Source organism: Lepisosteus platostomus, chromosome 4 (genome assembly GCF_059453375.1).
Source record: "Lepisosteus platostomus isolate fLepPlt1 chromosome 4, fLepPlt1.hap1, whole genome shotgun sequence".
Classification (NCBI taxonomy): Eukaryota; Metazoa; Chordata; class Actinopteri; order Semionotiformes; family Lepisosteidae; genus Lepisosteus; species Lepisosteus platostomus.
The window spans coordinates 67,990,987-68,015,995 of record NC_142614.1 but is presented as its reverse complement, the minus strand read 5'-3'; the positions used below and the strand labels follow the sequence as shown (position 1 = coordinate 68,015,995).

At 43.7% G+C, this 25,009-nt stretch overlaps 2 protein-coding genes across 6 annotated transcripts in view; one reads left to right on the top strand and one right to left on the bottom strand.

Moving 5' to 3' along the window:
- Positions 1-2,064: 2,064 nt before the first annotated feature.
- stbd1 (starch binding domain 1) lies at positions 2,065-7,411 on the top strand. The gene is made up of 2 exons (XM_088630409.1): positions 2,065-2,552; positions 4,523-7,411. The coding sequence occupies exons 1-2, from the start codon at positions 2,351-2,353 to the stop codon at positions 5,317-5,319; spliced, it is 999 nt and encodes a 332-aa protein (XP_088486535.1). The 5' UTR covers positions 2,065-2,350; the 3' UTR covers positions 5,320-7,411.
- Positions 7,412-7,609: 198 nt separating this feature from the next.
- Positions 7,610-25,009, bottom strand: part of LOC148673666 (coiled-coil domain-containing protein 158-like) — a 28,750-nt gene continuing 11,350 nt past the window's right edge. For 2 of the 5 annotated variants that reach the window (XM_088630406.1, XM_088630404.1), the window contains exons 11-25: positions 23,389-23,508; positions 22,831-23,028; positions 21,715-22,167; positions 20,990-21,158; positions 17,387-17,539; positions 16,016-16,128; positions 14,452-14,610; positions 14,037-14,129; positions 13,761-13,865; positions 13,167-13,315; positions 12,812-12,874; positions 12,123-12,190; positions 11,295-11,462; positions 9,828-9,932; positions 7,610-7,755 (exon numbers count right to left, since the gene is read on the bottom strand). In XM_088630406.1, the coding sequence (XP_088486532.1) occupies positions 7,682-7,755; positions 9,828-9,932; positions 11,295-11,462; positions 12,123-12,190; positions 12,812-12,874; positions 13,167-13,315; positions 13,761-13,865; positions 14,037-14,129; positions 14,452-14,610; positions 16,016-16,128; positions 17,387-17,539; positions 20,990-21,158; positions 21,715-22,167; positions 22,831-23,028; positions 23,389-23,508 (2,190 nt within the window). In that variant the 3' untranslated portion in view covers positions 7,610-7,681. Of the gene's footprint in view, positions 7,756-9,827; positions 9,933-11,294; positions 11,463-12,122; positions 12,191-12,811; positions 12,924-13,166; positions 13,316-13,760; positions 13,866-14,036; positions 14,130-14,451; positions 14,611-16,015; positions 16,129-17,386; positions 17,540-20,989; positions 21,159-21,714; positions 22,168-22,830; positions 23,029-23,388; positions 23,509-25,009 lie in introns of those variants that run through there. The other 3 variants (XM_088630405.1, XM_088630407.1, XM_088630408.1) reach the window with 3 other exon arrangements.

Genomic DNA, 25,009 nt, shown 5'->3' with positions numbered 1-25,009 from the left:
GGGATGGTAATGTCTCCATAATCCTGCCTCCAGACTCTTGCAGGTCCCAGGTGTGGTGATCTCAGGATGTCTCCCTCCACCAGGTCAGAATAGGCTTTGGAAACATTCCCTGTATCTTTAAAGACTTCACCTGGCTAACTACTTTGTTAAATGTAACAGTTTCCATTTGCATGACTTTTTTTCCTTTTCTTAACTGTGTTTCAATTGTTACATTCTTTGTTAAACTCACAGTGCCTTTAAGACTTGTCATGACATGATGAGTTTGTATTAGATCATAAATGAGTGCAGCAGTTCAGTAAATTAATTTGTGATTAACTGTAGCCTGTTGGGAACCCTGACATACTCCACCTTGAGATTATGAACACTTACTGAATTTCGACGATGAGGTCTACTGATTGATGTGTTCATGTTGCAGCCTTTTAGTTTAATTACAAATTACACTAGGTAGTTGAAAATCATTTTCCCTCTGAGTGAAAAGCCTGCTCTTGCTCCTTTGAAAGAGAATGGAGAAAGATTATGCTAAACAACGAAAAACTGCTCTCTAGAGCAACTCGTACTATGAATCGGAACTAAGGACTTGATTGCGAATTCACTAATCAATATCAATTCAATATTGGCAAAAAAACAGTTTCACTGGTTCACTCCATTTTTTTTCTGTGAATTATGTCAATGCCCAGTGGAATAAATGATACAAAAGGTCAATTACACTTTCAGGGTTAGGGTAAGCAGTTAGAATCTTCTTTACCCTTTAATTACTTTCTTAAAGATATCTCCTCAAAGTATGAAATTTAAAAAGAGTGAGTCTCCTGAACATTTTTAAACAATACAATGGGAGAGGCCATTGCATGATTTTTCTATTAATATGTTTTTCATTGTCAGGATCAGCCATAAAAGAATGGAACTGAACAATTTTAGACATGTTAAGATGCTAGAACTACGGACACACCCACAGACCAGCAACGAGACCCTAAATCACATAAGTACAGTTTTTATTCCTCTAGCCATTCTTTCTGGGAGGGGGGATCTCAACAGAGCTTCAGTCCAGTTTATCTCCTGTCACAGCTTGAAGAACAGACAGAGAACCTGCCTCACATAACGTTTTGTCTGGTCTGTTAATGTTCAGTAATATGTTTGTTCTGTAAATGTCTGTAAATGTGGTGTTAATGGTTTCAGCTTTGGCATCGGGCATGTCAAGAAAGCTCTTTGAATTTAAATTTAACCCATGGCCTCTGCCCGTGTGGTAATTGAGGGGTTTTTGGACGAACTGTGAGGACTGTCGTCTGCTGTACAGTTTGCGCGGAGGAGGATGGGATACGTTGACAGGGGAGGGATACAGACACAGAAGAGGCAAACAAAAACCATCTAACTCTGACTTAAACACTGACCATTATATGAATATCTAAAGTAAATATAGCCCGGGGCCGCTGCCCAGCAACCAGCTTCACTGCGTGAGACGTATTGTTTCTGCAAATTGAAAAACTCTTGTTCTAGCGAGGTGACAAACCCAGCTTTACTAGGTTTCGGCATTTTAATATTTTTTTTGCGACTTTGTCAGTGGAGGGAGTATAGCTATCGAGGGTTTTACTTATGTAATGGTAATAAAGCCCAAACAACATTTTCCGTATCTCTTCAAGTATAGTTCAACCATCCTACAAAATACCAAGCCTGATTGCACCCCAGGTGTTATGGAATACTACTACGATTCTTATACTACTCTAATAAATATCGATCAATCCTGGTAATTCATAAAAACGGCGTGTGCAGAGAATATTTTAACATACGATATCTGCCGAATTAAGTGACTGCATCCAGTGATTTAATACACACCAATATAAACGTTGAAATGGCCCACGGTTTTTGTCTTATTTATCTGTGAACTTCGAATAAATGTCCCCGTGTCTCTTGCTGACGCACGATGGTCAAGAGGCCAGCGACCCTGCCCTGTTTGCAAGTGAGCAGGTTTTAATTCAGAAGGTCCATTTTATTTCCCCGTTATCGTCAGAATACAGTTCACGCGTAAAAGCGTGTCTTGTACACAATCGTGCGCTTCTAAATTCTCACGCCTGCCCCTGCCTGTGGATTGTCTCTTCCCTGCACGCCATTCGTGAGCCAGCCGGCCCGCCGTGAATTAGCCAATTGCTGGGGGAAACACCTGATTGCGGTGCGCTTTAGCTGCGCCGCAGCAGGGGTCTGAAGAGACGTGCGCCGACAGGCGGATTAGACGGGAGGACAGGGGGAGTGAATTCAGCCTATTAACGCTGGCCACCGAGCTGTAGATGTCCCAGTAATCAGCTTCAAGAAAAGCACCCCAGCAGCCGTAGATTGACCTGAGATTAGTTCTTTTGGGGACATGATTGGAGGGTACGAGCCATCCTTGGTTTGGGGGATTATTGTAATGCTGTCTGTGTGGGCTTTATTCATTGTTTACAGAAGTCTGGCCGGCCGGAGACGGAAAGAAACCGGACACGGAGCGGCCGAGGAGGAAGATGAGGGGAAGGGGAGAGTGAAAGCCGAGAGGGAAGAAGACAGTCGATGCGAGCCGGAGTCAACAGGTAAAAATGGACGCAGTAATTTCGGAGGAACCGCGGTCTTCCGAGATGTGCATTCACGCAGAGGGACGCGCTGGCTTTGCAGTTCGCACCTGCTACTCTTTAAGGAAAAGGCGATTTGCGATTGTGCATATTCGAGTTGGGAGGTCAGTTTACCCCCGATGAACGCGTTGTCTCGTACTGTAGGTTGCAGGAGCTGTTATATTAACGAAAACGTCAGTGCTCAATCTTCTTCGTTGTGAGGGGGGGGAAGACATACTACGTAGTACTTCCAAAAAGGAAAGGTTGAGTAGCATTTTGTGATCGTTTCTCAATAGTTCTACTATAAATTAGATTTCACCATGGACCTTCGGCTTCGTAAAAATGTATTTTTATGATTGCTGGATCGGGAACTACCGTAGCATTTGGAGGAATGTAAAATCTCCGGATTAATCCGTATTTCATTCACCTGCACCGTATAGAATAAACCGCCCAACTGGTGTGGGTAACCCACACTCTCACTTCATAACACCACGTCAACGTAGACGAGTTGGAAACGTTCGCCATTCATTCACGTTTTTTGGGGGGAAAAAAAAATACGTTTTACATTCAGGATCTGTGTGGCGTTTCAAAGGTTGAACTCGGAAGGGTGAACGACCCCAGTTTCCTTCTGCGAACAAACTGCGTTTCGTAAACGTAATGCGACTTCAAGCGTTTCCAGTTCAGATCACTGGTGACGGGCTGCAAGACGTTATCAGACAGATGTAACTTTTCGTTACAGTATAGGCATACAGTAGGTTTCAGATAGCCCCTAGATCGATAACGGCGCTGTCGACGCTTCCCATGTGTGTTTTTTTTTTACGGTGCAGTTTTATTTTTTCGAATCGCGGGAAAAACTGTGCAAAATGTTTACATTGGGTTTATTTCCTCAGCATTCTTTGAAAGCCTTCAGCATTTGTCTTTATATAACCGCACATCCTTATAAAGAGTCTGGAAACCCAAATTTGACGGGTCTGCGACTTTTTCTAATGGAACGGATATCGACAATAACACTGGTGAACGGTCATTTAAAATGTTGCAGAAACGCTTAAAGACCTGTTCAGCGCATTGAGGGAGTGTCTTCGGGGCAGTGAAGTCCCGGGTCCCTCCAGGAGCTGAGAGGGGGGTCAGACAGCAGCTTGGTGATGCACTGGAGCTGTGGCTCGGAGCGGTACTGAAAGAAGGGCGAGGCTGAAGGTTTTGTGTGTGTGTGCGCGCAAAGGGCTTACTAACCTAAATCTAAAAACCAGTCGGAGTTGGGAGGAAACGCGGGCAGGCCATCTGGCTGGAGAAGTCGGGTGATATTGTATGTTATTGCATTTTTCAGAAGGCTTTTGGATTGTTTTATTTCTTAAGTTTCAGTCTGTTTGCTAAAAGCTGAAATTAAACGAGTGATTTAAAATATAATTGAGCTGCTTTTGTGGAGAACCACTGTGTGTGTGTGGAGGGGTTGTGTTCATAGAAACCTAATAAAGTATCTTTTTATCTATCTAATGCAAAAATCATGAAAGTGCTGAAGAATGCTTGGTAGTTTATGAATTATCCACAGTTAATTAGATGGACATTACCTTGGTTTAGACAAGGTAATGAATATTTTTCCGGAAAGTTTCCAACGTTTCAGCCCTGAAAGGCCAGTGGGATTAGTTAAACTGGTCGAGTTAAGTAAACTGCTGGTTTAGTTTAACAGCCAAGCTGAGAGATGATCAGGATTGGCCAGCTGTGCCTTAGTTACTGTGAGTTTCAGGCAGTGGATAAAGAGGATAAATGATTCCTTACACTTGGGTAGGTCTTTTCTGGACACTTCAATCGGAGTGTTTTACAGCTCATGGGGACTCCCCTCCACCACCGTTGTGTACCCCCCACCTGAAATGAGGCATTGTGGTATCCTCCAAATCTCATCATCATCATCACCGCCGTCCGTCTGACGGCACCTACTGTACGTGTTTCTGTTCCAGATCAGCCAAAGAGACATGGAGGCCGGGTGTCTGTGTCCCAGGACAACTGCGTTGCAGGATCCAGGGCAGGGGAAGCGTTTCCAGACGTCCCCTCCGGCGCTGCGATCGTCCGAGGGGCTCGCCCCCGCGCTCCAGCAGCCGATGAAGCGGACCAGCTCCCCACCGACGCGTGCCGTTCCAGCTCCACGCCCGACCCCGGCGAGTATCCGAGCCAGTCCCCGGCTCCGGGGAAGAAGGGCGTGGACGGGAGCCCCAAGCCGGAGCCGGGCTGCGGGAAGACGGAAATCAGCATCATGGAGGCGACGATGAACGACAACGAGTGGCTGGACGGGACCGAGGGCCGCGAGGCTCGCGACGAAGTGGATCCGGACGGGCCCGCCGCGTGGCAGAACGCCGGCTCGGAACCCCCCCAGCTCGCCGAGAACCCGGCGGACGAATCCCGGGCCCCCGGCCTGCCGGAGTCGGATCCCGTCGGCAAGAAGGTGGCCGCCGTGCCCCCCATGCCGCAGAGCGTGGGGGTCAGCTTCCGGGTGCACTACATCACCCGCTCCCCCTCCCAGCTGCTGGCCGTCACGGGGAGCCACGAGGGGCTGGGCAGCTGGGGGCGCTACGTGCCGCTGAGCCAGGACAAGGAAGGCTTCTGGGGCGACTCCATCGCGCTCCCGGCGGATTGCGAAGTGGAGTGGAAGTTCGTGCTGGTGGAAGATGGGAAGATCTGTCGCTGGGAGGAGTGCTCCAACAGGCAGCTCGACACTGGCCGGGAGGTTCATGCGCACAAGTGGTGGGGCTACCTTTGAGCAGGCGGTATTCCCGTTAGCACGAACAGGGTCGTGTAGCTGTTGCCTTGAAAGCTTTCACTATCATATTGAGTTGGGCATTAAAGTTGCATTAGGCTGGAGGTTTATTTCTTTTCTTTTTTTTTCTTGAGGCAGATGTAAGCTGCTAGGGTATGGCCGCAATGGAATAATGGATAATAGCTTTAGTTCAACCCAGCATTTGAACTGAAGATGTATTTTATTTCTTGTGGTGTTGTGATGTAGCATTTGTGAAACAGTCATTACCAGAGTGGAGAAGTGAACCTTTGCTGGCAATATTTGTGACCTTTTTCTGTTCTGCTAAACGGCAGGGGTGAAATAAGTGTAGATATTCTTGTGATCTAAGGATGGGGGGAGTGTTCCATGTGATCTCTGTAATGAAGGGCAGTATAATCTAAAACTGCAACTAGCTTGGCTAAGCTACTTAAACCCTAATGCTAAAAAGAGTTTAAAGTACCATGAGAGTCCTTACATTCCCCTTATTCAAACCAGGGGTCTGGTCCTGGAGAGCTACAGGCAGCGTGTTTTATAGTAAGCCCTAAATGGCCAATGAGCAGAGGTTTGCAAAGCAGGTTAACACCTCCTCTCCTGATTTAAGGAACTGATGGATCTAATTAAGTCATTCAGAAGTTGGACGGATTAAAAGAGATGGGAAGACTGTGGATCTCCAGGGCCAGAGCTGCAGTAGGCATGTGGACCCCAGTGTAAACTGGTGAAGGGTGTCTGCTGCTTTTCAATTCCAGGTGGAGTGTTGGTTGTTTAGTTTTAATTGAACTAATCTGATGGAAGCTTTTATTATTTTTTAATCTATGCAAGTTAAGTCTAGCAGTTCCAGAATTGAAAGCCGTTATCGGTTAATCATATACTTGGCTGGAAGAGAAAAGAACAGCAGGTACTGGGGCCATAAAGACCTGGAGCCAGAAGCCGTTTTGCAATATCACTGTGTCTCCAAAATCTTTGTGTTGATCAGAGACCCACCTCTCTTAAAAATGAGAAGACTCATTTTCTCTCGGTTATGTCACAAAACAAATTTTAATTACTTAAGTTGGCATATTCCTTTGGTTAATGTAGAGTAGTTTTATCTAATTTTGAACATTTTCCCCTTTGTTTTATAAATGTATATAGACCACTCTTGTAAAAGCTAAGGACTGAGCTGTTATTCATTTTATCAACTAGGGGTTCTTCTGAACCTCTGATGCGAATTAACAAGAATTTGATATTGCTTTGAGAAATCAAACTTTTTTTTATATTTAACTGACCCAGAGCTATAAAGGTTTCACAAAACTGGTATCTAGTGTAACGTTTCTTGTTCTGAGTCATCCTGAGTAACAGTGTGTTGTAAATATGATTACTTTGTTAGGGTATTTAAAAGTTTAGATTGTGCAATCATTTTGCCTCACCCGGAGTGTTTTTTTTTTAATTGGTCAACCTTCATGACTGGCGCAGGCTTTAATCTTTTAATCTGGCTTCAGAATGAAAGGGATGAGCTGAAACAGGAGAATCTCATCCAGTCATAGGAAATGAATGGAATCGGTCATGTTGCCATTTAAAATCATCAAGTCTTAATAGCAAAGATGTTAATTGCCCTGGTGATTTCATTAATATTAATTATTTTTTGTAATATTGGATGAAAGACCTCAATCTTCATGGTACTAATAAACATATGTGACATCAACCGGTGTTGAATTAAGAGAACTGTCTGAGGGTTTGTCTTTAATATAATAATGCAGCTTCACTCAAAATTGCTGGACGCCTGAGTAGTCCAGTTAATGTTCTTTGAATGGGCAGAAGTACATTACCATTCTCAGTTGACTTCTGCTATTTTTGTGGTTTTAGGCATCCCAACTGTACTTTGTATCAGTACTAGGTGTGATGATGAGTAAAACCCTGTTTAGACTGTTGGCCAGCTGTCAATGAGCTGCATCGTTCCAGCTTGCAGTGAAGTACGTATAGGCATTAAAGTGATCAGATTTGACACTTTGGGGGGAGAGGAAAGCAACTCTTTATTTTAAACGTATAAAACAAGCTTTGTATGTCTGTACCAAAGAGTAAAATAAATAAAACTTCATTTCAACATTGTATGCAATTCTCCTTATGGTCTGATCTAATAAAAAATAGATTTACTGGAGATCTCTTCATATCAAATTCAGCATTTAGTTACTAGTCATGTTCAAAGTGCTACTGTATATGTAAACTGTACAGATGATACCACAAGATATGAGAACAAGAGACAAAAACAGGACTTTTTTTTTTTACATGATGACCACACACCTTCTATTCTGATAAATAACCAGATTTTATTTGGATGCAGCACATAAATCATTAAAAGAACAGGTAATCCAAATTAACTGAAGAGCTCGTCTCTGTCCTTGACTTTCTTCATCCTCTTTTCTTGGCTTTTGATCATCGTAGACATTTCTGTAAATTGAATGAGAACATAGGAGGTAGTTTTGGATTTAGAAACAACCATTTTTTGAGGATGACTGGTGCCATACTTAAGTATAATTAAATAACCTGTACCCTCCTTTTCCCCTCTTCATGAAATCTGTGACCAAAGCGATTACTGGTATTTAACTTTCTTTCTCTATAAATCTCTAATGGTTAAAGGCCAGTGCTGCTTCAGTGGTCAACAGTTAAAACATGAGGAAAAGTTTCTCCTTCCCATGGATTGTAATCAGATGGTTACTTTTGAGTTTTTCAATTCAAAACTCAAAATGAGTAAAACACATAAAGCTCAGATACATTGATATGGAGATTTGAGTAATTTTAGGTTGAGAAGTACTGAGCAGGTTCTGATCAGTTTTACAACTGTTAATGGAGTTACTCTTTAAAACCTAAGGTAGAATTGTTTGATATGTCCTGCAGCTAGAGGAAATAAGAAACCTGTCCTTCTCGCAAGATGAGATGCAGTTAGTTTTAAAAGGTAATTTTCTGTAAACAGAAGTATTGAAGTCTAACATTTATGTACTGAAAAGTGATTTGGTTTACACAAAACAATTTTGGGTTATTCTCAGTACAATAAAAGCTGGCATTATTAACAAAGGAACAAGTAATAGGTTTATTCCATGTGTGTCAACACACACCTGAAGAAGGCTCCACGGCCCAAACGTTGTTTTCTTTCTTCTCTTTTCAGCATGGAACAAACCCATTACTTGTTCCTTGGTAGCCTGTGCATGCTGATGCAGCTACCCACCTGAATGAGTAACCAAGTACTATACATTATACATAGTAATTGTGCACTCCATCAATGAAAATTTGAGACGTAATTCTTTAAAGTCATATGAAAGATATAAAGGGTCACATTCATGTTTGCCTATATATCTATGAACATGTCAGGTTAGCAGCTCAGGCACTGACTGTTGGCAGTTCTGTGTCATTCCTGTGAATGATTTATCTCTACATTGTGTGCAGACCTTTAGAGGTGACAGAAGGTAAGCAGCTGTTTCGAGCTGTTTTTAAGGCCACAAGTGAGAGAGATCAAAGCACCCCCGGTGGTTCTGGGGGATTATAAAAAACCAGAAAGGAGAGGCTTCTCTCCTAATAGCAGGGTTGACCAGTACAGTTCCTCTGTATGCATCTGAATTTAAAATCACAATTCTCTCTTTGCCGATTTGTTTTCATGCGTTTTAACTCCATTACAATCGTAGTTTTTTTGGTGCCAAGTGCCAGGCTCAACTGTGTACTGAAACAGCTTTTAATTTTGTTATTCACTTACGACATATATGGTCTGATTTCAACCATGGCACTTCTATATATGAAACCTGAACGTCAAATCCATGATCTCTCGTGTGTCCGAGGCGACAGGAACTACAGGCCTTCTCTACTGTCCTTTATCTTTTGTGAAAGAAAGATGACAAAAATGGAACCTATTTCTGCAGTACTGAATAAAAAGCATTCCTCTGGAATCTGCAGTGGCAGGATCAATTAGAGTATATTTAGTGAAAGTCCCATGATGCAGCCCTTTTAATTATGCTGAACAGTGATTATTCCGCTTAATCTCTGTCAAAAGGCCAAGTCAGTCTTAGGAAATCAGGCCCATCTGGGCATATTGAAGTTACCCAAAAAGTGATGCAATCCTATTTTTGAAAGAAAGATTTTTACATTCATTCATTTCATTCATGAATGAAATGAATGAAAACATTCATTTCATTTAAACATTCATGGCTTCAGCCTACTTCGTTAGGTTTATGTATCCCATTTCATCAAGTCCACACGTTTTAAGTATTTACTAATAACCAGCTCCACATCATCTCCAGTTCACAGCACGCCTGGAGAGCGATATGTCCCTGTATTAGAAAAGGTTACAGTGGGAAGAAGAGGTTAATTCCAGGCTGAAAAGTAAAAAAGAAAGAAGAAACATCTTCAGGGGTGGGCCTCTTTGTTCGTTTTTTTGTTGGCTGATAAAATGGGGAAAATGAAAACAATGGCTGCAGCCTAAGTATGTGCAAAGAGAAATACTGTAGAACCTGAAGGAGGCCTGCGGTCTGTACCTTGGTTCTTCATCTGCAGGTCCTCCACCAGGCTCTGAAGGCTGTCGAGTCTTCCCTGCAGCTTCCTGCACGTCTGCCCCGTCTTTTTCATCTGCTCGCTCGCCGCTAGCAAGGAAAGCATTCAATTCAATTCAATTCAACTTTATTGTCATTAAACTTACACAGGTGCATAGTATAATGAAAAGTGTTTCTCATTAGTCACTCAGGTGCAGTATATAAATAGGACAGAAGATAAGACAATAGACAGTTACACAATAGCAATAATAGTAACATGTAATAACATAACATAAATAACATGTAATCAAGTAATCGAAAACTGTGCAAAATTCCGCAAACAGAGAAAATTTAACATGACAAAAACAGTGCAAGGTAATTCTTGGAACAGTGCAAAAAAATAGTGTGGTTAAAAGTAGTATGGTTAATTAATATTAAATATTATTATGCCTGTTACAATTTTACAGGGCTATCGAGGGGACAGTACAATTTTGGCTTATATGTGTGTGTGGTGGTGTAGGAGTACAGTGGTTGTGGGTACAGGAGGATAGGAGAGATCATAATAAGGTGGAAGGGAGTGGACAGGTCAAAGCATCCAGGTCAGCATGCAATTCCAGCCAAAGACATGATTTTACAGACGCTTCAGCGCTGTGCAAGCCTGAGACTACAGCACAGAGAGACACGCAGCTCTCGCTCCAGGGACAACTGATAACTGATGGCTGAACTCTAAAATTGCGTCAGTGTTTCTGGGACTCTTACAGCATGGTTTTAGCTCTATCAAGATCTATCAAACACTGAAGTCAAACTTCAGGGGAAAATGTCTTTTGTACATGAAACGTGTTAAGGTTAATTCTTAAAACTGAGGTATGGTACTAAACTATTTTTCATAAAAACCTATTTAATAATTAATTTAGTGCTCCACTTTTAGAAATTCACAAGATTTGTCGAAAGCTGAGCTATGGGTGACTTGTGAATACCTTTCTCACAAATCCATTTAATGTACCTCATGCAAAATAATTTATTTTTTTCCCACAGAACACTTGGTGCAGAATTTTGTAAGCCTCCGTCAGGAGCTTTTATGGGGCAGATCCAGGTGATATTCCAGATACAGTCTGGGCCTTCAGAGAAGATTCTGCACTGCCAGGCAGACGGAAGTGATCCTTTTGACTCTTGGCTGGAGCAGACTACTGAGTGACTGAGCGGATTTATTCAGAATGAACAGTGAAACATGAACCAGAGGGCACGAATGGAAACTACTCAGTTAAAACTGAGAACAGGAGGCACTTCTCTACCCACAGGGTTGTGTGAGTACTGGAACAAGATACTGTACAAAGCCATGAAGTCGACTTGCTGTCTTTCAAAAACAGCTCAGATATCTACAGTACTCACTACCACACGGGCTAGAGGGGTCGAACGGCCTCCTCTTGTTTGCCAGCTTTCTTTTGCTCTTCCGAGACCTCAGGGATGACATACCCATCCTGTCGGCGGGGAAGGGGGGCTCCTGGCTCTTCTCTGTCTGTGGCCGGGGGACCGGGGCCGGGGTGGTGAGCAGGGAGTGCACTGGCGAGCGGCGGTCCGAGGGCCGGCCCCGCGGTGAGGAGGTGTAGCGCGGAGTGGCGGACAGGAGGGACAGCTCAAACCCTGCGGTCAACAGGGCCGGCGCCAGCCCGTTTTTATCAGGGTTAAACAAATTCCGTAACGCACACTAAAACAAATGACATAGGTGAGATCCACTAAAAAAAGGGAAAGTCTACCATAATTTATAGTTTTGTGCATTCTCTAATGCGAGTCACACCATCAATATGAAACGGAAACAAGACCACTTCATTTTTGTGTTGAAAACTGGCAAATTTCAATAAGGTTTTCTTATCAGGGTTCCTTCTAACGCACACTGAAGATTCTAATTATGACTCATTACTGTCTGACGTCTGACCCTTTTACACAGCTGGGTGTTTTACTGGAGCAATTTAAGTGAAGTACAACACCAATGTCTCAGCTGGGATTTGAACCCACAACTTTTCCAATACAAATCCAGAATTCAGAATACTACACTTGGCTCCACATTGCCGATTCGTTTCGGAAGGTGTTTCCCCTCTGGAGCAGCTATTAAGCGTGGCCGATGGAAATACAAGGTGAAACTACATGGTAGTATTTATAACACACAGGGGGCATCTTTTAGATTCAAAATTACCTACCAGAAAACACAGCACACATAAGAGAGATTCGTTGTTGTTTTTTTGTGCAAAAAGGAAACAGAGAAGCAGTGCCAAGCATGCCGAGCACCTGAGCTGTAACACTTACCCTGGGAAGCCAGGGAGCTGGGCAGATTTCCTTCGTGGAGATCGGCAGTGTGTAACGTTAGTGGCTCCCTGCAGGGAGCACATGAGGCACAGACCACAATGAAGGTGGCAAGCAGCATGGGAGACGTGGACTGAAAAGCAGCCGTGGTTAGGCAAAGCAAGCCACACATTCATGGGAGCGACAAACTTGCAGATGGGTTTCTGAAGCCACAGCACTGCACGACTGGCACAGATACGTCAGCAGCCCATAAGCCACAATTCAAGCTCAAAAAGCCATCTTCAGGTTCACGTCTGGTGCATTTCTTTTACACTTGCCATTCAACGAGCTACCGTGAAATTTACTAGCTTCAAAATGGCAGCTCCAAGAAGTGGTCAAGAAAAGCTCACACCTAAGGTTTTTTTTTAAGCCTGAAAGTATGGAGTAACAATGCATAAGGACCTAGACTAAGAGAATATTTTATAGATAAACTTCTGAAAGTGCTTATCCCCGTCAGCGCGATCATCTGCAGTAATAACTGTGGTTTTGCTCACAGAATTAAGCTGAAGTACTCTAACTGCCTAAAAAGGTCAAATGCCTCTGTCTATTTTGTGATACTAGTTGCTGTGTTTCTGTTGTATATTACATGGTTCACGGTCAAATCCTTAACAAATTACAGGACAGTATCCGCTCTGGTTGAGACAGCCTCTTACCTGCTGCTTATGCTATCTCTATTCAGTGTGCTGTTGGTACTGTTGTCTTTCGTCACCTCACTCCTACAAGACAGGCACCATCTCATGTCACTTATGAAAGTACTTAGTTTTTCTATGAAAACAGAAGAGAAAATGTCTTAGGCAGACATTGCTTTTATGTCATCTATCCCTTTGTTTGACATTATGAATAACTGTTGACAAAATGATGTACCACCAATACAAACCCTCTTAAACAGCTGTGAATTCAATTGTAAACCATCATTTTATGCGTTGTGGAAAAAAGGAATTTACTGCTGTACTGTGGGATGACACAAGAATTACCAGAGAAGAGCTGTAAGGCTAGGGAAACTCTTACAGTGCTGGGGTGCGTGGTCGTTCTGGCTCACACTTCCTCCTCCTGCCAAGGGCAGAGGGGCTGATGTCGTCTTCAATCACACTCCTCAGCTCCTTCACCAGAGCCTTCAGCTCCTGGGTGGGGTTCTCCTGAAGGACTGTGCTCTTGGGCTGCACGTGAAACGATAAAGACGCAGTGTATTTTAGATGCGTTAGGAGCCCCATCCAAGGACACCGATGTGAAGGGGTGAAAATGGTTTGCTCTCGTGCACCAATGTTTAGATTTTGTTAACTTGGAAGAGATGTTACGTACTGTAGATGTGATAGGAAAACGCCGTCACAGTGATCATTAAGCATGCTCAGGTAGTGACGGACAAAAACCTGAAATGAACATTCCCAAATGTGATCATCAATCAAGCTCCCTGTGAAACAGGCCCTCTTGATTGAAGGTCACTAAGTCAGTGCGCCTTTCTCCAAAAGCACATAATATGACAAAGGGATTCCAGATATACAACTGAAATGACATCCCAAGCGACATAATAATAAGGAGATTTGATGTGTGATCTCAGGTCTTACACAGTTGAAAGCGGTAATGTTCCCTGAGCCCCAGACGTACCGCAGGGAGGTGCCCGGAGCTCTGCTGGGGGGCTGGAAAGGGGCAGCTGTGGGACGGGGGCCTCTGCTGACCGCCAGCGGCTCTGAAGTTTGGTCCCTGGAGCTCCTTTATGTCAAGTGGATCGATTGCAGAAAACAGTCACCAGATCAACATCGGGGAAAGACAGCGACGCGATTCGCAAATGCGCTGAAGGCGTTTTTTAAGGGCTCATCGGGTTTAATTCTTACGATCCCCAACGGAATCGTAGCGTAGAGAGGAAACCGGACGCCCTGGTACCTTCACATCCAGAGCGTACTGAAGCTTCAGGCGCGTGACCTCTTGTTCCTGTCGCTGGACTAAATCTTGGCATTCGGAAAATCTCTCGGAGAGCTGCGAGAGACAAAGTTAGCAAGGCCCGTGAAGTGAACTGAACCTCTTTTTGAGGCATAAATACATTTTAAAAAATAAGTTTTGCTGGGTATGAGGGATTGGGTGATTTTTTTATTTGCAGGAGTACGGAACGTCATGGGGCGAGATCATGGAAACAGGATTACCACATGCTTGTTGCTGTAGAACTCAAGTTCAATTCAATTCAATTTATTTGTATATAGCCCCTTTCACAACAAGGTTACCCCGAGGCGCTTAACAAAGCAAGTGACCATTCATGTTGTGAATTGTGAAAGTGTCGAGTCCAGGGCGAGATTTCGGCTACCGTGTCCAGAGCCGCCTCCAGTTTGGTGACTTTGTCCTTCAGCTCCCTCTCGAGGGACCTCAGGGTCTCCACCTCTGTCACCAGTCTGTTCTTCTCCGAAGTCACTGCTGCCAGGTCCTGGGACAGACGCCTGCTTTCTGACGCCTGGTAGCGTTTCTCCTGCGTGTGAAAGTCTTGGTGGTGAATGCAGCAAGATATTGCAATCACACTCTGAACAAAGATGCAACAAAAATACTTTCCCCTCACGCAGAGGAAACAGAATGTCAGAGGATAATGAGGCACAAAAAAATCATAGCAGAATGGATACGTGTTTGAACACAGGGATGTTTGCATTTCCAATGATATTTACACCCGTCTCTTCATGTGCTCCTGTACTTTGATCTGAACTATACATGGGACTGTATTCTCATGTATCCTTGTGTATAGGATACACAAGATCCTATGTTATGTATTTTATTCAAACCATATTGTTACAGCTGTAGGTAACTACTGAAGTGTCCTAAGAATCTAGATATAATGGGTAACACCTCTTCGTGTCAAGCTTCAAAACAAACAGATGTTTGACTGAAATGTAGGGGATCAAGATTCGGTGATCAAAGCAATCAAAACATTTACCGTAGTTTAGCTGAGTAAATAACGTTCAGGATAAACGATTAAGTGTCAATCAACAGTTCGGAAAGACACCATGTAAGAGGATGGCAAAGCAGAGTCAAGAGTATAGGAAGAGACAAGAAAGAGAGTGTGAGAGCTCCTTATTCCAGATCACCTAGGAAGACCAGATTAGTGGTAAATACTCAAACCTCGTTAAGAGAGCTTGCTTATCTGTGGCTGATTTCCTGTCTAAAGAATCCCTCAATTACAATTAGTGGGTGCATTTGTAGAATTCGGAGATACAGTAGGTTCCCATTTTGTGGAATCAGTGTTTACAGCGAGAGATTTAACCACAGGTTGTATTAGTTGTATTCTATTTAGTCTAGAAGGCACTTTATCTTTATCTCACTTTATCTAGAAGGCACTTTTAGCCTTTGTAGCCTTTGTGTGTCATTTAGTGTGTGTGTACTGTCACTGTTAATAAACACTTGTTTAACCAAGTGTGCCTGAATTATTACTTTTTACCAAAGCTGTTCCAGAGAACTCATGTGTCTCTAATTATACCATCATCTTAGGTATTTTCTTGGCAAAATAATGTACAAATTGAGGGTTATGATGATTTATTTTACTTACTGATTGCTCTGCTTATTTTCTGATTTTCTCCATTTCCGTAACCCCCTATTCATAAAACATGTTTCTGAATGTCATTCGCTATTAACCCAGCCCATTAAACTAAGATCTGCTCAGATGTACAAAAAAATGAAAATGCCCTCTCACTTTAAGGGAAAATTGGGAACGGCCACTTTTTCATTTCTGTGCTCCCATTTGTACGGTGAGCCGCCAATCAACTTGTCTTTACAGCTGCCACTGTTCTACCAGCATGGGTGAGGTGAGGGCTGTACGTTCTTTCCTCCCAACGGTGCCATCGTCAGAGCCATCTGCCATTTTTCACACTGCCAGTCTCACACCTTACCTGGGCCAAGTTCTCCAGGGTCTCCTCCAGGAAGTGGATCCTGCTCTGCAGGGCATCAATCTGACCCCGTTTGGCTGTGATCTGCCTCTGCATCCCCATAGCAACTTTCATTCCTGTGAAAATGGGCCAGGACAGCACACATCACTGACAGACGCTAGCCAAGGAACTTTGACAAAGGAATCCCACAAGGGGCGATACCTGCTCTCTCACTGCGGTGGAATTTCAACAGTGTATTTTACTCAAGGTAAAATGCATGATCAAAGTCTGCAGTAGCGCCATGGGATACCAAACTGGGCTACCAAATTATATATATATATCATATAAATATAATCTAAATATTTTTATTTAATAAGAGAGATGGACTAGAATGGCCTGAGATATTACATATCATGTAATCCAAAAGTTGTGAAAAGACATTTTTTTTAGATTTTTGGTTTGTCTGAAAGATATGACAAATGAATACTCAATGAACCATTAATTTGAGAGAAAGGATAACGTTCTGTCCACCTGTTCCTTGAAAGACAACTCATTCTAAGTTAAGGTCTGGAGAAGGGGTGTGATTGGAAAGGCCGCATTGGAAACCAATAACCAAAAACAGCACCAGATACAAACATCCTCCATTATCAGAATGTCCCACATTTTTCTTCTCAATAAACGAAAGGTATCTTTTTTTCCCGGCTGGCATGCAATAATAAATCTTTTGGGTATGTCTGCAGTTTGGTGGGAAAGCTGAAACGAGTCTGGAGAGCAGGCTATTAATAAACCGTCTTCATGCTTGCATATGACTTCTCTCACCACTGACCTTTACCAGTGTGGGGCAGAGAGGCCACAGCTAAAAAAGGACAGATAAGTACTGTATGTACTGTAAACCAGAATAGAAGCCAAAGCATGACCTGATGCTGGCACAAGACCAGGAGAGCTGTCACTGAGGCCTGCAGTGACAGAGCAGTTAGGGATCACTCAGCTGCATACACATTAAGGTACAGTATGAATTACTACTGTATGTATAGAACTGTATATTTACTATATAAGATTCAGTACTGAACCTCAAGAGACAGTGGGGGAAAAACAGAATACCCAATAAGACAAAATCACAAATTGGACAGAAATCTAGCTGGATGCAGACAGCTCAAGATAAAAAAAAAAAACATTGTGAACACATTTTCCATGATCAAAAAAGATTTATACAAGCAAGTAAGCAGGCCCTAAAACAAGCCCAAACACGCACACTTTTCAACCTGTGTGTCCCTTTTAATAACAGACAGACTGACGGCACATCTGCTGTGTGTGTTCTCGGAAAATGGCTGAACAGTGAGAAGAAGTGTGAGCCGCACCGCAGGCACTGTGCAAGAGCTCCTCGGAGGGACGTACCGTGGCCATCAGCCCCTTCCAGGGCCCTGAGGGTGTTTGTGGTCTGCTGCAAGTCGCTCCTGGTGGCTAGCAGCTGGGCTTTCAGCTTAGCCGCCATGTTCTCCATTTCCTCACTCTTACTGCTGAAGGTCTTCTTCAGGGACTCATGCTCCTCTGGAAGGAAGCACAGGCCACTACTTCATCTCTTCAGCACAGGGCGCTGACGTGATACGTCACAATTCCCCCCCCGAAAAAAGTTTCATTACCAAATCACGGACATACTGTACTGTATTTCGAAAGTACACGAATATCTGTCATGTGTAAACCTGGTCCTACAGTCATCTAAATCAGACTGTAATTTAAATAAGAATTTCAGAGTATCCCTCAATTCACATATCAGCCTTCCCACAGGCATTAAATACTTTATTCCTGATTCATTGCCACCAGGAATTCTTTATGAAATGTTTCAAGAATTTGTCCAAAATTAAAAACTCATTTTTATGTGGGAAATATGTCTTCTGCTGTTTCTCATATATTTCATTGTCCATCAGCATCTGTGCCCTCTTTAGCAATGGTTTAATATAAGCAAGGACATATGTTTTTCCAGAGTAAGACAATCATTAGCTCCAGAAAACAGCTTAAAATACTTAAATATATAGAAAATATTTTCTTTGTGGACCAGTCAAAGATTTTTGTCTCCAGAGCAATATCACGGAGGGCTATCAATGCAATACTTTTTTCTGGCTCTTAATTTTAAGATTTAAAATTAAAAAGAACTGCAAAACTGTAAAAAGAACGTCTTAGAAGTGTAAGACAATAATGCAGGTCTCACTGCACAACTAAATTACATTTAGCATCATACTGTACTTGCGCCTAGTAGGAACACAGTACTAGCACAGTACAAGGATCTTGAGGAGTTATACAGTATATCTTGTTCCTTCTGACAGTGTATTGCTTAAGGAACGATATTGAGAGAAGAGAAGCAGCTCATGATAGAACACATGACTTTTGCTTTAATTGAGAAGCAGGATTGTGCAGGTTTCAGAGGAAGGAAATGATGTTATTGCCTACAACTGTTGTTCAGATAAATTACGCTGATCTTTCCAACAGTCTTTCGTAACCTTTTCTTTAATTAGAAAATAGGCTTGAGAGAAATACATACAAGGCCAACAAATTGTTTTGGATACAGTATGTTTTTCTTCAATGAAAAACTCAAATTATTACACATAATAATTAAGAATATTTAAATGTAGCACTCAATTACAATTAATGCGTGAGGAATTATACAAATGTTAGTGGGGACTGTGTTCACAGTGCAGTACTGGCTATTACTGCATGGACTGGTGACAGTTCACATAGCACTGTGTTAGTTCACAGTGCAAGGCACAGAGCAGACAGGACTGTGTGTGAGTGGACTGTGTGGGGGATAGACCACACAGCACTGTGTGTGAGTGGAATGTGTGGGGGAAAGTGCAGAAAGCACTGTGTGTAATAGTGGACAGTAGGGGAAAGTGCAGAGAGCACTGTGTGTATTAGTGGACAGTAAGGGAAAGTGCAGACAGTAATGTGTGTATTAGTGGACAGTAAGGGAAAGTGCAGACAGTAATGTGTGTATTAGTGGACAGTAAGGGAAAGTGCAGACAGTACTGTGTGTATTAGTGGACAGTAAGGGAAAGTGCAGACAGTAATGTGTGTAATAGTGGACAGTAGGGGAAAGTGCAGAGAGCACTGTGTGTATTAGTGGACAGTAAGGGAAAGTGCAGACAGTACTGTGTGTATTAGTGGACAGTAAGGGAAAGTGCAGACAGTAATGTGTGTATTAGTGGACAGTAGGGAAAAGTGCAGACAGTACTGTGTGTATTAGTGGACAGAAGGGGAAAGTGCAGACAGTAATGTGTGTATTAGTGGACAGTAAGGGAAAGTGCAGACAGTACTGTGTGTATTAGTGGACAGTAAGGGAAAGTGCAGACAGTACTGTGTGTATTAGTGGACAGTAAGGGAAAGTGCAGACAGTAATGTGTGTATTAGTGGACAGTAAGGGAAAGTGCAGACAGTAATGTGTGTATTAGTGGACAGTAAGGGAAAGTGCAGAGAGCACTGTGTGTATTAGTGGACAGTAGGGAAAAGTGCAGACAGTACTGTGTGTATTAGTGGACAGTAAGGGAAAGTGCAGACAGTAATGTGTGTATTAGTGGACAGTAAGGGAAAGTGCAGACAGTAATGTGTGTATTAGTGGACAGTAAGGGAAAGTGCAGACAGTAATGTGTGTAATAGTGGACAGTAAGGGAAAGTGCAGAGAGCACTGTGTGTATTAGTGGACAGTAGGGAAAAGTGCAGACAGTACTGTGTGTATTAGTGGACAGTAAGGGAAAGTGCAGACAGTAATGTGTGTATTAGTGGACAGTAAGGGAAAGTGCAGACAGTAATGTGTGTATTAGTGGACAGTAAGGGAAAGTGCAGACAGTACTGTGTGTATTAGTGGACAGTACGGGAAAGTGCAGACAGTAATGTGTGTATTAGTGGACAGTAAGGGAAAGTGCAGACAGTACTGTGTGTATTAGTGGACAGTAGGGGAAAGTGCAGACAGTACTGTGTGTATTAGTGGACAGTAAGGGAAAGTGCAGACAGTAATGTGTGTAATAGTGGACAGTAAGGGAAAGTGCAGACAGTAATGTGTGTAATAGTGGACAGTAGGGAAAAGTGCAGACAGTACTGTGTGTATTAGTGGACAGAAGGGGAAAGTGCAGACAGTACTGTGTGTATTAGTGGACAGTACGGGAAAGTGCAGACAGTACTGTGTGTATTAGTGGACAGAAGGGGAAAGTGCAGACAGTAATGTGTGTATTAGTGGACAGTAAGGGAAAGTGCAGACAGTAATGTGTGTAATAGTGGACAGTAAGGGAAAGTGCAGACAGTAATGTGTGTAATAGTGGACAGTAGGGAAAAGTGCAGACAGTACTGTGTGTATTAGTGGACAGTAAGGGAAAGTGCAGACAGTACTGTGTGTATTAGTGGACAGTAGGGAAAAGTGCAGACAGTAATGTGTGTAATAGTGGACAGTAGGGAAAAGTGCAGACAGTAATGTGTGTATTAGTGGACAGTAGGGAAAAGTGCAGACAGTACTGTGTGTATTAGTGGACAGTAAGGGAAAGTGCAGACAGTACTGTGTGTAATAGTGGACAGTAAGGGAAAGTGCAGACAGTAATGTGTGTATTAGTGGACAGAAGGGGAAAGTGCAGACAGTAATGTGTGTATTAGTGGACAGTAGGGAAAAGTGCAGACAGTACTGTGTGTATTAGTGGACAGTAAGGGAAAGTGCAGACAGTACTGTGTGTATTAGTGGACAGTAAGGGAAAGTGCAGACAGTAATGTGTGTATTAGTGGACAGTAAGGGAAAGTGCAGACAGTAATGTGTGTATTAGTGGACAGTAAGGGAAAGTGCAGACAGTAATGTGTGTAATAGTGGACAGTGTGGGGAAAAGTGCAGACGGCAATTTAGCACTATCTGTGAGTGACAGTGATCAGGAACAGTCACTGTGAATGTGCAAGGAGTGTGAGAGACAGTGTGGGAGGGCATTAATGTCTATTAGTGGATAACAGGGGAGACAATGCAGACATCCGTACCTGTGAGGCTGACCAGCTGTATGCGCTGCACCTCCAGGTCTGCAGTGAGCTGCTGCTTCTCCAGTGTGAGCTCTTTCATACAGCAGGCCTTCTCTGACAGCACACTCAGCAGCTGCACCTGCTCCTGCTCCAGTTCACTCAGCCTATGGTCCCTCTTCGCACAGACAGCCTGCTCCCCAGAGAGCACAAAACGACAGCTCTGTCACCTCCGCAACACGCACGGCTCAAAGGGCTTCAAACTGTTGTGCCTTCAAGGCCACCTCCCTTCTTGGCTTGCTCACCAAAGAAGCAAATAACTGTTTTTCAAGCTACAGGCGTTTTTAGAAAACGCAGTACATTCCTGAACCTTTGTGGCGTCAGCAGCTGGCTGTCCTCGTGGTACAGAATTGTAAACAAATCAAACGTGGTCCAAATCTAACTGGCATGCTGGGAAGAAGAGTTTTAAAGTTATGAGCCTATGGTGATATGCATCCTTTTCCAAAATCCTACTCTATATTCTTTTCTTTTTGCTGCGACCTACAACTCAACTGCCTTTTTTAACAATCTCTGAAAAGAATCTACCCACTACAACCGAACTGATTGCCTGTAGCGTGTTGCACTACTGTTTTATTTATGAAAGCTGGAAATGCACAACTACGAGCCTTATGAGTATCTACACACATGGACCAAATCTACTCAATACTCCACGGAAACCTAAAAAATGATCAGCCCTGACAAGCCCCGACCTTCAGCTGCTGGATGTCCAGTTTGTGTCCGTTGAGCTCGTTGAGCAGCTGCACCCTCTCGCTGTGCAGGGTCTCCGTGTTGCGGCTGTGCTGGCCGGCTATCTGCGTGACGCTCTCCATCTGCTGCCGCAGCATGTCCACCATCGTCTCCCTCTCGCCCAGCTTCAGCCTCAGGGCCTCCGCCTCCGCCTGCGAAGCCCGCAGGCTGGCCACGGTCCCCTCCAGCCGGGCCCTGCTCCGCTGCAGCTCCCCCTCCCTTTCCGCCAGCAGCAGCTGCAGCTTCTTCCTGTCCAGCTCGGTCTCCCCCAGCGCCCTGGCCCGCTCCTCCAGCACTGCCCTGTCACTCTTCAGTTCCTCCCCGGCCTGGCGCAGCAGGTCCTTGGTGACCTCCAGTTCTTTGCACAGGTTGGCCGCCTCCTCCGTCTTCTCATTCTTACCCTGTTCTGCTTTCAGCTGTTTGGGGAAAAAAAAAAAAACCCCAAGGAAATGAACAGTATTCACACAAGGTGGGTTTTCAAACGTGGACAAGAAGTTTAAAAAGCATGTTGTTAAATATTACCCCATTCTTCATTACATATTCCGAGTCATATTCAACCTGAGCCAAATAAAATGAACAGGTTTAGTTAAGCAAAAGAGGCGACCACAGGCTGAACTCACCTGGCGTTCCACCTGCACCAGCACTCCTCTTCAGAGACCAAATACTGCACCTCTATTTTCTCAGTGAGCTCCCTGAATGTGATTTATCACTCAATTTGAGCCCAATCAAATTAACAGGTTTTCAAACGTGGACAAGAGAAGAAGTTTAAAAAGCATGTTGTTAAATATTACCCCATTCTTCATTACATATTCAGAGTCATATTCAATCTGAGCCAAATAAAATTAGCAGGTTTAGTTAAGCAAAAGAGGCGACCACAGGCTGAACTCACCTGGCGTTCCACCTGCACCCGGCACTCCTCAAATACTGCCAAATACTGACCAAATACTGCACCTCTATTCTCTCAGTGAGCTCCCTGAATGCGATTTATCACTCAATTTGAGCCAAAATCAAATTAACAGGTTTAATTAGCCCACAGAGCAGCATTAAGTAAAACGGAGGTGACCACAGGCTGAACTCACCTGGCGTTCCACCTGCACCCGGCACTCCTCCTTCAGAGACTTGACTAAGGCCTCCAGACGCTGCACCTCCATGCTCCTCTCGTCCAGCTCCCGCCGCAGGCTGTCGATGGCGATGCTGTTCCCCCTGTCGCGGTCCCACAGACGCTTGTTCTGCTCCCTCTCCAGGTTCAGCTCCTCCTGGGCCTTGTGTAAGTTAGCCTGCAAAGTTAACACCCACGTCATCGCCTGCGCACGCTTAACCACAACATTTAAGGAATGTTTTTAAATCCTTAAAAAATCCAAATTCAAATTTAAAGGATCTGCATTAAAAAAAAAGTATTCTCCAGAGTCGTTATCACTTGTTTGCATTTCCTGGTTTGTATTATTATTCTCATGTGCTAAAATGAGGGAGACATGCTGTGAACAGAGTGTGAGCTGCATTTAGATTTTATCAGCAGTGGGGTTTGAAGCACACAGAACAGGGCTCTGAAGGAAACATGGGACCAGGCGATGTAATTCACAAGCCTCCCCAGCGCGGCGAAGGAGTAAGGAACTACATGAACAAGGAGATCCACGCACCATCAGCTGACAGAGCTGTGAATCGAGGTCCCCAGACTCCTGGCTGTATTGATCTCTTTCACACTGGGCAGCCTCGGCCTCCGAGCAAGCCAAAATCAATTTCTTCTCCAGGCTCTCCACCTGCCGCGGGGCATGTCAGAGGTCACAACACCATCACCGAGATCACAGGCAGGCAAAGTGCATTACGATGGATACAGTACATACACACACATCATCTGCCATGGAAAACGAGACCCGCCATTCACTTGTTTTTAAAGCATTTGTTGCAGTCTATAGCTGTATTCAGATACATGAGAACCATTGGGAAACATACCAACAAAATCTTTCCTTGTTTACAGTATTAAATGCATGCCTTTGCAAATTACTTTTGACCAGCCTGAAAAATACATAAAAAATAATGGAGGAAACATTGATCATTCATCAAAAGGACAGCTGGTAGCTGCTGTCAGGAGAAAAGTGACATCTTTGTGTAAACTTTACAGATGACTCCACATCACACCATAACAGTTTATATTTTGCAAGGTGGGACTTTTAATTTCAGATCTCTAAATTCTGAGATGTAAGCTTTTGGATCATTAAAGATAAAACCGATTCTCCAGCTGCGGCACCTAGATGTTGAAGTCTAACTTACAAACTTCAAACTTAATCCATTTTACCAACAGACAGGGTATAGCAGCAGCTGTAAAGGTGTGTAAAGACAAAAAAAAAACACAAGGTAAAGATAATCTTTTCTAACTATTAAGTACAGCTTTCATTTCCACACGTATATTTTCCCCCCCAAGAGTATTATTTTTGGCATTCCTCTATCCCCCTTTTCAGAATGGTAGAGATGAGCATAAAGGACGCTGCAGGGCAAAGGCTGTGCAAAACTAAAAATACAAGCAAGCCACTCGTCCAGATAATGAATAATTGTAGACAAGCATGTGTTGATCACTCCGCGCAGCACGCGCAGTCCAGAAAACCTATCCCATTGGGATCCGCTGGCCAGGGCTGGGCTCCAGCCAATCCCTTCCTGCCAGACCACCGCCCACCACGATCAGTGTCACATTCCTCGGTCTCACAGTTTCAGCTGCATTCTTACATGACACCATCTTTCTCCTTCTATCTCTGGGAGAAGAGGGACTCCCTCACGTGATCTACGATGGTTAAACAGGCTTCTGTTCGCACTTCCATATTAGTATCATTCTTTTGTCACTTGATTCTGTGTAGAATTTAAGTAGATCACATACAAGCCCAATTTCACGGATGACTCTGGCTTCCATTTAAATGTGACAGGTATACAAGCTCTTCGTCAAGCGTTTTTACGAAAGCTCCCTTGCGAACAAATTTTTCGACCGATTTTATAACATACATTGTCCGTCCACCCATTTTCCAACCACTTCCTCCAACTCAGGGTTGGTGGTGGGGTGGGGGGATTCGGAGCCTATCCCAGCAGGCAATGGGAGCACAACAGGATACACCCTGGACGGGACTCCACTCCATCGCAGGGTACACACACACACACACACACTCACAGGAGAGCCAATTTTCCCAGAAGCCAACTAAGCTGCCAGTTTAGATTGTGGGAGGAAACCCATGCAAAATTCACATTCCCCGCAGAGAGCACCCCAGGAATTGAATC

Coding starts and splice junctions, on each gene's coding strand:
- stbd1 (XM_088630409.1), top strand. CDS start 2,351: ATGATTGGAGGGTACGAGCCATCCTTGGTTTGGGGGATTATTGTAATG. Junction 2,553..4,522: donor ATGCGAGCCGGAGTCAACAG/GTAAAAATGGAC, acceptor TTTCTGTTCCAG/ATCAGCCAAAGAGACATGGA.